General features: G+C 37.6%; 1 protein-coding gene across 1 annotated transcript in view; it reads left to right on the forward strand.

Annotated features, from left to right (window-relative positions):
- The window catches only part of LOC117062856 (60S ribosomal protein L23a-like), a 60609-nt gene extending 57233 nt beyond the window's left edge, over nt 1-3376 (forward strand). Inside the window, exon 4 of the mRNA XM_033176743.1 lies at nt 2890-3376. Within this exon, the coding sequence (XP_033032634.1) occupies nt 2890-3376 (487 nt within the window). The remainder of the gene's footprint in view (nt 1-2889) is intronic.
- Nucleotides 3377-10978: the final 7602 nt, after the last annotated feature.

The raw sequence follows: 10978 nt of genomic DNA on the forward strand, positions 1-10978 counted from the left end.
ACTATCAACGCAAAGGAAATACCATCATAGGAACCAAAAACCAGGTGAGTACTCACAGTAACTCGTTTTGACTTCATATCACTGAAAGAGGCTCTGAAGAGGATGGAAAAGACAGACTTGAATTACACCACTATTCCCCAATCCCTTGACAGCAAAGGCATGGCACAGAGAATCTCTGTGTTTGGGGAAGAGAAAGTGCAGCGACTAGGAGACTTTGCAATTGAACTCAGTGTTGCCCTGTCACGGCAGGAAGCAAAACTGGGCTGAACTCAGCAGATACCCACCCATGGGAGGAGAATTTAGATCAGCCCTAACCAGAAGGGAATTGCCCATCTCAGCAGTCTACACTTGCTTGGCAAGCCTTGCCATAGTGGGCTAATGTGCTCAGAAGCCTTAAATAAACTTGAAAAGCAGTCTAGGACACAATACAACTTATAGATGAGTCCCAGTACTGTGCTAAGCTTGGAGACAGTGACTTCAGGGCCATGTGACCTACTAAGACACCAGCTGGGGTGACTAAGGGAGTACTTTTGCCCCCTCTCCGTGATCACCAACCAGCACAGCTCAACTTCTAAAGACACCCTTTTCTTTCTCTTGAGGAGAGTGAAACCGACCCAATAGTCCCAATAGGTTTTTTTTTTTTTTCTTAATAAATGGAAACTGACCCTTCTGGTCTTAATGCTTGAAACTTAAATTTGTTTTATCTTAGTTTTTTCCTCAGGAAATGAACTTAAGGTCTTAAAAAAAAGTGTCAAGGTCTGAAACTCACCAGATCACCACAGGCACCACATTTGGCAATGTGATGCCAAATCTCTCAATCATCATGATTGCTTCCTTGCCCCTCACTAGTTCCTGTTTACTTATACATTGTTACATTTTTTTTCCTGCTATATAAACTCCTAGTTTTAGTTGGTCAGAGAGATAGATTTGAGACTGACCTCCTATCTCCTTGACTGCAGCACTGAATAAAGCCTTCTTCCTTGGCAATACTCATCACATCAGTGATTGGCTTTTTGTGTGGTGAGTAGCAGGACTTAGACCAAACCCCTGGTGTTTTGATAACAAAAGAATGGGACAAAGAAAAGAGGACTTTGTCTTGCATTTTGGATACCAGCTGAGCCACAGTAGGATAGGGCACTGGGCAGGGTTGTGAGGCCCCCATTTCATGCCCTAGATCCCAGATGACATATCTAGACATGCCCTGAGTCAGAATAGAATTTGCTGCTTTGAAGGGAAGGACCTAGTCCTGGCAGGATTTAATCACCTGCTGACTAAAGAGCCCTTGGGTCCGAAGTGAACACTAGTGGTAGCTTGGCAGAGATCCCTGTGAGCCTGTGACAGTGCTAGCCAGGAGTTAAGGTTCTTCTGCCTGTGCAAAGAAGAGTGAAGAGTGGGAAGGACTTTGTCTTGTGGTTTAAGTGACAGATCACTGCATTGGAATACAGAATGAGGTAGATTCCTATAGTTTTTTACTCTAATCCGTGGCTCCCAGCCAGCATAGCTAGACCAGTCCAGTGCCTAAGGGAACATGCTACTCTGAACAGAAGGACACAAGACTGGCTGTCTTCAACACCAGCTGATAGTACAGCCTTAGGGCTTGGAGCAAACATAGGTGGTAGCCAGGTAGTGGTTAGATTAGACCTTGGATAAGACTCAGTGCTCTACTGACTTCAGGTCTAACCCAGTACAATCCCAATGGTTGTGGTCACAGGGATGCTTATGTGATCCCTTCCGCAGCTCTAGGTGGCTCAGGATAGAGAGGCAGACTCTGTTCTTTGGGAGAAAGTAAAGAAAGGGAACAAGAGTCTCTGCCTGGTAATCCAGAGAATTCTTCTAGATCTTCTCCAAGACCATTGTGAAAGGAAAATAAATCTTGAGGCCCCCAAATCACTAAGCTAAAGGGAAAAGTTAAGCCAAGCTATGAACTACTTAGGGCCAACCTGCCTTCCATTTTGTTCAAAGTCACCCCTCTGCTCACTGAGATAAATGCATATCTGATTGCCTCCTTTGGAGAGGCTAATCAGAATCCCAAAGAAATGCAACCATTTGTCTCTTATTTACCTATGATCTGGCAGCCACCTCCCTGCTTTGAGTTGTCTGGTCTTTGCTTCTAGTCATCCCCCCTTTCCAGACCAAACCCATGTTCATCTTACATATGTTGATTGATGTCTTATGTCTCCCTAAAGCATATAAAACTAAACTATGCCCTGACCACCTTGGGCACATGTTGTCGGAACCTCCTGAGGCTGTGTCGTGGGCGTGCATCCTCAACCTTGGCGAAATAAACTTTCTAAATTAACTGAGACCAGTTTCAGATTTTTGGGGTTCACACCACCAAGTCAACACTTTTATAGATCTTCAAGAACCAAAGTGTTACTGGGTTGGGGGTGACCCCTAATGCAGATATGGCTTAGATCACAATACTCATCTTCTTTTGAATACCTGGAAAGCCTTCCCGTGAAGGACATGATACCTAATTCTTCAATGCACAAATAAAGACAAATAGCCACAAGCATCAGTTCATCCAGACACACATGACTGCACCAAAGAGAATGTAAGGTACCAGACACCAATCCTGGAGAAACAGAGGTATGCAACCTTTCAGAAAGAGAATTCAAAATAACTGTTTAGAAGAAATTCAAGAAAACACAGGGAATAATTTCAGAATTATTTCAGGTAAATCTAACACAAAGATTGAAATCATTAAAAATAATCAAGCAGAAATTCTGGAGTTAAAAAATGTAATTAACATACTAAATAATGTATCAGAGTCTCTTAACAGCAGAATTGATCAAGCAGAAGAAAGGATTAGTTAACTTCAAGACAGGCTATTTGAAAATATGTAATCAGAGGAAATAAACAAAAAAAGAATAAAAAATCATAAAGTAGCCCTTTTCACAAGACGGCGCCGAAAGCAAAGAAGGAAGCTCCTGCCCCTCCTAAAGCCAAAGCCAAAGCGAAGGCTTTAAAGGCCAAGAAGGCAGTGTTGAAAGGTGTCCACAGCCACAAAAAAAAAAAGAAGATCCGCACGTCACCCACCTTCCAGCGGCCCAAGACACTGCGACTCCGGAGGCAGCCCAAATATCCTCGGAAAAGCGCCTCCAGGAGAAACAAGCTTGACCACTATGCTATCATCAAGTTTCCGCTGGCCACTGAGTCTGCCATGAAGAAGATAGAAGAGAACAACACATTTGTGTTCATTGTGGATGTTAAAGCCAACAAGCACCAGATTAAACAGGCTGTGAAGAAGCTCTATGACATTGATGTGGCCAAGGTCAACACCCTGATTCAGCCTGATGGAGAGAAAAAGGCATATGTTCAATTGGCTCCTGATTACGATGCTTTGGATGTTGCCAATGAAATTGGGATCATCTAAACTGAGTTCAGCTGCCTAATTCTAAATATATATATATATATATTTTTTTTTTCAGCAACAACAACAACAACAAAAAAAATCATAAAGTATGCCTACAAGATCTAGAAAATAGCCTCAAAGGGTCAAATCTAAGTTATTGGCATTAAAGAGGAGGTAGAGAAAAAGTGGTAGAAATTTTATTGCTACGAGTACTAACAGAGAAGTTGCCAAACCTAGAGAAGATATCAACATCCAAGTACAAGAAGGTTATAGAACACCAAGCAAATTTAACCTAAACAAGATTACCTCAAGACATTTAACAATCAGACTCCTTCAAAATCCTAAAAGCAGGAATATAGCAAAAAGAAATAATATACAATAGAGCCCCAATACATCTGACAGCAGTCAGTGGAAAGCTTAAAGGGAAGGAGAGAGTGGCATGACATATTTTAAGTGCAGAAGAAAAAAAGTACCCTAGAATAGTACATTTGGTAAAAATATCCTTCAAACATAAAAAGAGAAAGAAAGACTTTCCCAGAAAAACATAAGCTGAGGAATTTCATCAACACCAGATCGAACCTACAATAAATGCTAAAGGGAGTTCTTTGATCAGAAAGAAAAGGATGTTAATAAGATACAAGAAACTTTGTCTGTAGGTACAAAACTCGCTGGTTATAGTAAGTACATAGAAAAACACAGAATATTATGATACTGTAATTATAATGGTGTAAACTACTGTTAAGTAGAAAAATGAAAAGAACCTATAAAAAATAATAACTATAACAATTTTGCAAGATACAGACAGAATAGAAACTACAAAAAGTTAAAAAGTGTGGGAAGGAAGTTAAAGTATAGATTTTTATTAGTTTTCTTTTTGCTACTTTGTTCACACAAGCAGTGTAAAATTGTCACCAGTTTACAATAATGGGTTATATGAGAGTATTTGCAAGTCTCATGAAAAGATACAATGGATACACACACAAAAAAATAACAAGCAAGAAATTAAGGCATACCACCAGAGACAATTATCTTCAATAAAAGGAAGACAGGAGGGAAGGAAACAAGGAAGAGAAGGCCAATAAAACAACCAAGAAACAACAAAGTTGTGGGAATAGTTCCTTACTAATCAACAAAAACAAAGAATGTAAATGTACTAAATCCTCCAATAAAAACACATAGAGTAGCTGAATGAATCCAAAACAAGACCTAATGATTTGCTGTCTACAAGAATCACACTTCATCTATAAAGACATAAATAGTTTAAAAATAAAGTGATGGAAAAAGATATTCCATGCCAATGGAAACCAAAGAACAGTAGGCGAAGCTTTACTTATATCAAAAAAGATATATTTCAAGACAAAATCATAAGAAGAGAAAAGGTCATTATGATAAAGGAGTCAATTAATCCAGAAGATTTAACTATTTAAATTAATCGAGTGTTCACTCAACACTGAAGCACTTTGATGTAAAGCAAATATTAGAGAGAAAGAGAGAGATAGACTCCAGTAGAATAATAGCTGGAAATCTCAACCTACCTCAACATACACTTTCAGCACCGGACAGATCTTAACACAAACTTTCAGCATTGGACAGATCTTACAGACAAAAAAAATCAACAAAATGACATTGGACTTAATCTGCACTGTAGACCAAATGGACCTAATAGATATTTACAGAATATTTAATCCAACAAATGCAGTATATAAATTTTTCTTTTCAGCACATGGATCATTCTCAAGGATAGACCATATGTTAGGTCACAAAACAAGACTAAAAACATTCAAAAAACTGAAATAATAACAGGAATCTTGTCCTACCACAGCGGAATAAAACTAGATATTAATAGCAAGGGGATTTTTGGAAACTACACAAACATGGAAATTAAGCAATATGTTACTGAATGATCAGAGGGTTAATGAAGTAATTATTTAAAAATTGAAAAATGTCTTGAGACAAATAATAATGGAAATATACAAAACTTATGGTATATAGCAAAAGTAGTACTAAGATAGGTTTGTAGATAAAAGCTCTGATATCAAGAAAGGAGAAAAACATCTAATAAACAACCTAACAATGCACCATAAAAATTGGAAAAACAAGATCAAATCAAACCCAAAATTAGAGGAAAACTAATAATAAATGTAAAAACAGAAATAAATAAAAATGAAGAAAACAACACAGATGATCAACAGAACAAAAAAAATTGTATTTTGAAAACATAAAACAGAATTGAAAAAAGTTTAGCCAGTTAAACTAAGAAGAAAAGAGAGAAGACTAAGATAAATAAAATCAGAGAGACTTTACAAATGATACCACAAAAATTCAGTGGTTCATTAGTGTCTACTAGGAGCAGCTATACAGCAATGAATTGAAATACTGAGAATAAATAGATCAATTTCTAGACACATTCAATATACCAAGATTTAACTACGAAAACATCCAAAACCTGAACAAGCCAATAAATGTAAGATGATCAAAGCTGTAATAAAAAAAAGTCTCACAGCAAATAAAAGTAGGGACCCAATGGCTTCATTGCTGAATTTTACCAAATATTAAAAGAAGAGCTAGTATAAATTCTACTCAAACTATTTCAAAAAAATAGAGGCGAGGGAATACTTCCAAATGCATTCTCTAAGGTTGGTGTCACTCTAATATCAAAATCAGACAAAGACACAATACAAAAAGAAAATCAATGGCTGATATATCTGACGTATTTTCACGCAAAAATTCTCGACAAAATACTAGCAAACCAAATTCAACAATACATTAAAAAGATCATTCATTATGACCAAGTAGAATTTATCCCTGGGATGCAAGGAGAGTTGAACATAGGCAAATCAATAAATGTGATAAATCATATTAAGAAAATGAAGGACAAAACCCATATGATCATTTCAATTGATGCTCAAAAAGCATTTGATAAAATTTAACATTCCTTCATGATCAAAACACTCAAAAAACTGGGTACAAAGGGAATATATCGCAACATAATAAAAGGCATAGACAACAGTTTCACAGCTAGTCTCATTCTGAATGAGGAGAAACTGAAAACCTTTTCTCTAGGATCTGGAACATGATAAAGATGCCCCCCCAACACCACTGTTACTCAACATAGTACTGGAAGTTTGAGAGCAGTCAGACAAGAGAAAGAAATAAAGGGCATCCAAATTGGAAAGAAAGCAGTCAAATTATCCTTGTTTGCAGATAATATAATCTTATGTTTGAAAAACCTAAAGACTCCAGCCAAAAAAAAAAAAAAAAAAAATTAGAACTAATAAACCAATTTAACCAATTTAGTATAGTTGCAAGACACAAAATCAACGTACAAAAATCAAGCATTTCTCTATTCCAACAGTGAGTAATCAGAAAAAGAAATCAAGAAAAAATCCCATTTACAGTATTTACAAATAACATTCAATACCTACGAATTAACTTAATCAAGAAAGTGAATGATCTGTACAATGAAAAGTATAAAACATTGATGTAAGAAATTGAAGAAGACACAAAAAATGGAAAAATATTCCATATTCATGGATTGGGAGAATCATTATTGTTAAAATGTCCAGTCTATCCAAAGTAATGTGCAGATTCCATGCCATCTCTATCCAAATACCAATGACATTCTTCACAGAAACAGAAAAAAAAATTATAAAATTTATATGGAACCCCCAAAGACCCAGAATAACCAAAGCTATCCTGAGCAAAAACAACAAACCTGGAGGAATCATATTACCTGACTATTGTAACCAAAATGCATGGTATTGGCATAAAAAGAGACACATAGACCAGTAGAGCAGAATAGAGAAGGCAAACAAAGGTGTCAAAAACATACTATGAAAAAAAATGGTTTCTTCAACAAATGGTGCTGGGAAAATTGAATATTCATATGCATGAGAATGAAAATACGCAAAAGTCAAATAAAAATGGATTAAATACTGAAATCTAAGACATTATACTATGAAAGTACTAGAAGAATACATTAGGGAAGCTCTCCATGGGATTGGACAGAGATTTCTTGAGTAATACTCCACAAGTACAGGCAACCAAAACAAAAGTGGGCAAATGAAATCACAAGTTAAAAAGCTTCTGCACAGCAAAGAAAACAATTTTAAAAGGAAACAGCCCACAGAGTCAGACAAAATAATTTCAACCAACTCATGTGATAAGGGATTAATAACCAGAATATTAAAGGAGCTCAAACAACTCTATAGGAAAGAGAATCTAATCATCCAATTGAAAACTCAGCCAAAGATTTGAATAGACATTTCTCAAAAAAAACATACAAATGTCAAACAGGCATATGAAAAGGTGCTTAGCATCGTTGATCATCAGACGAATGCAAATAAAAACTACAATATCATCTTACCCCAGTTAAAATTATTTTTATCCAAAACATAGCTATAACAAATGCTGGCAAGGATGCGGAAAAAAAGAGAATCCTTTTATATACTGTTGGTGGGAATGTAAATTAGTACAACTACTATGGAGAATAGTTTGGAGTTTCCTCAAAAAACAAAAAAATATAACTATTGTGTAATCCAGCAATCCCACAGCTAAATGTGTACCCAAAAGAAAGAAAATCAGTGTTTTGAAGAGATATCTGAGCTCCCATGTTATTGCAGCACTATTCACAATAGCCAAGATTTGGAAGAACATAAGTGCCCATCAACAAACAAATGGATTAAGAAAATGTGGTACATATATACAATGGAGTGCTATTCAGCCCTAAAAGGAATGAAATCCTGTTATTGTCCACAAGGTGGATAAAACTGAAGGTAGTTATATTAAGTGAAAAAAGCCAGGCGCAGAAAGACAAACTTTGCACATCCTCACTTATTTGTGGCAGCTTAAATTTAAAACAATTGAACTCACAGAGATACAGTAGAAGGATGGTTACCAGAGGCAGGCACAGGTAGTCTGTGTGTGTTGGGGAGTAAGATGATATGGTTAATGGATACAAAAAAATAGCTAGAAAAAATGAATAAGACCTAGTATTTACTAGTGATAGATGCAAGAGGCAGATGTGGGAGGGTCCCCAGAGAATCTCTGACCTGCCCCACAGTGTTTTTATCAGCCGCTTTTGAGCTGATGAGGGAACCTGCCCAGGGCCTTCTCTGGGCATGCCCTCAATGGACTGGGGGCCCACCTGCAGACTGGGGAAATGGGGTGGAGCCACCAGGAATTCATGCCTTACAATGTGGGGGAGAAGCCTGGCCTCTTCAGCTCATGTGTGATGGTCTAGTATTTAATCTGTGAGATGACAGCCTGTTGGCAGGACCCTTTATTTTCACTGAGCACTTTCTTTTAGTAAATTCCACCCTCCTCACCTTTCAATGTGTCTGCATACCTAATTTTTCCTGGTCGTTAGACAAGAACCTGGATTTTAGCTGAATTAAAGAGCAAAATTCCTGCATCATTTTGGTGGCCCATATGGGGACATGACAAAAGGTGAGTAAAATGCAGACCAAAACATCTCTTTCCCTTTTGTTTCTGAGCTTTTTCTTGTCCTCAGAATTATTCTGAAGGTAGAAGGAACTGCAACCCCCAAGAGTGACCCCACCCCCTGTCACTCTTGGGGATTGGGAATGTCAGCCTTTGTTCCACCTAGTCTTTTCTATAGCATTTTCCTTATTTTTGGGACTGTAATGCCATCTATCTTTTTTTCCCCTTACAGCCACAGGCACATGCGGGATGAACAGGCAAGCAGTGGTGCCCCATCCCTCTTCCCTCCTGACTGGAGCTGGGACACGTGGTCCAAGAGCCCCACATAGCAGACTGGCTGGCATTCCCTGCAATATCCATGGTGTCTTCCCCTTCGAAGAGTCCAGCTCTGTGCAAGCCCCAGGGAAGAAACAACAACTAAAAGTTTTCCTCACTAATGGAAGAACTCATTTGCATAAGAATAAGAAGCTTTTCCTCCAGGCATCTTTCCAGCTGTACTTTAAGCTGTTTTTTTTTTTTTTTTCTTTTCTTCTCTCCACCCAGCCTTGAACTTTAAACTGCTTTTTCTTTTCTCCATCAGGTCAGCAGTTAACTTTTATACAGAAGGCTTTTTTTTTTTTAGAAGACATTTTACCAGGCTAGGACCCCAACTATCACTGTCCATATTCTCTGTAAAGTTTTAATTATGAAAAAGGATTTGTGAGGTTGGTCTTAAGCTGTAGCCAATCTGGTGACTTTGCATATCTTTCTGTATGGTTCTACCAGAACGAGGGATACCTTAGGATGGGATGCAGGCCTAGGATTCCATAGGCCCACTGTTCAAGGCCTACCAGCAAACTGGTCAGTGGCAAACTTTGCTGCAGACCTCCATCTTGTTTCACTTTCTTAGAAGGATGACCTTTAATCAAGTGGCAGTGCTTTGTTTTAGTCTCCGCCATTTTACAGTGGCAGCCCGAGTTCAATCCTGAATTAGGGAATGAGTCCTTTGCGGCTTGGTATCTGAATGATTGCCATTTGCTGAATATTTTTCCCTTAGTGAACTTCCTTGAATTTTCCCTTCTCTGAGCACCTGGAAGGTTACCTTTGGTAAAGTTCAAGAGCCAGAAATACTGGCTGCTTTGTGTGGCTAAAGTCAGGTAATAGACATTTAAACAAACTTTCTTAAAGTGTACTCACCTTAATTAAAAGTGGATATCCAAGTTATAGGCATATTTGAAAGGCCTTTATGTTTTTATTTTCTTGGGTCTTGTTTTGCTGGAAAAGTTTTTGTTTTCTCAGTAAACTCAGTTGTTCTCCATTTTGCATTGCCACTCACAATGCACACGAGAGGCCGTAAGATAATTTCTTATGGCCAGGGACTCTTTGGGAAAAGCAGAAAAGGCACCATGGATTCCATTTTGGGAGAGACCTCTGTTTTCCTCATGGCATCCCAGGAATTAGAGGCAGATTCCTCACAAAATCTGTTTTTCTCTTCCAGCTATACCTGTTTATTGGGCCCTGGAAACAGCATGCTTTCCTAGCATTGCTCTTAAAGGGCTCCACCCAGAGGCCAATAATCCAACTGGGAGATTGGCAAATGAAAAATCTTATAACTACTAGATTTGCTTCTGTTTGTCTGTGTGGTTATATATGTGTTGTGTATGGGGTCTATAAAAAAGAGCTCTAATTAATTGACTTCAAGAAGGACAAACACTTCGATCAAATATTTTTTAAAGGTAAGATAAAAGCTGTGGTAACTTTCGGCTCACATGACTTTAATCTTTGAGACATAAGAACAGCTTAAAGATTATTGATAAAATGCAGATGTCATAAAAATGTAAATCTTTGCCTGGGGTTAAAGGATTGTTTATAATTAGATAAAATAAAGCTAAAAATTTAAACAAGTTGTGGTTGCAAGTTAATCTTACAAAAGAAGTTCCATGTGTGAACACTGACTAAATTCAAAAGAGTTATGAAAAGTTTTTGTTTTTTTTTAATTTCTGCATCATCATTTTGGCAAAATAAATAACTTACGGTAATCTGCAATTGTATTTCATAACATCAAGTGTTTTAAACCTCTCACATCTAATGGGCTTCCAAAATCAAAATTCAGCTTCAAAATTGTCTTCCCTTGCACCTGGCTTTTGGATACTACAGAGGGCCCCTGGATCATCCAAAAGAGAGGTAAACAGAATTAGTTGA

Source organism: Trachypithecus francoisi, unplaced genomic scaffold, assembly GCF_009764315.1.
Source record: "Trachypithecus francoisi isolate TF-2019V2 unplaced genomic scaffold, Tfra_2.0 Lachesis_group17, whole genome shotgun sequence".
Taxonomy (NCBI): domain Eukaryota; kingdom Metazoa; phylum Chordata; class Mammalia; order Primates; family Cercopithecidae; genus Trachypithecus; species Trachypithecus francoisi.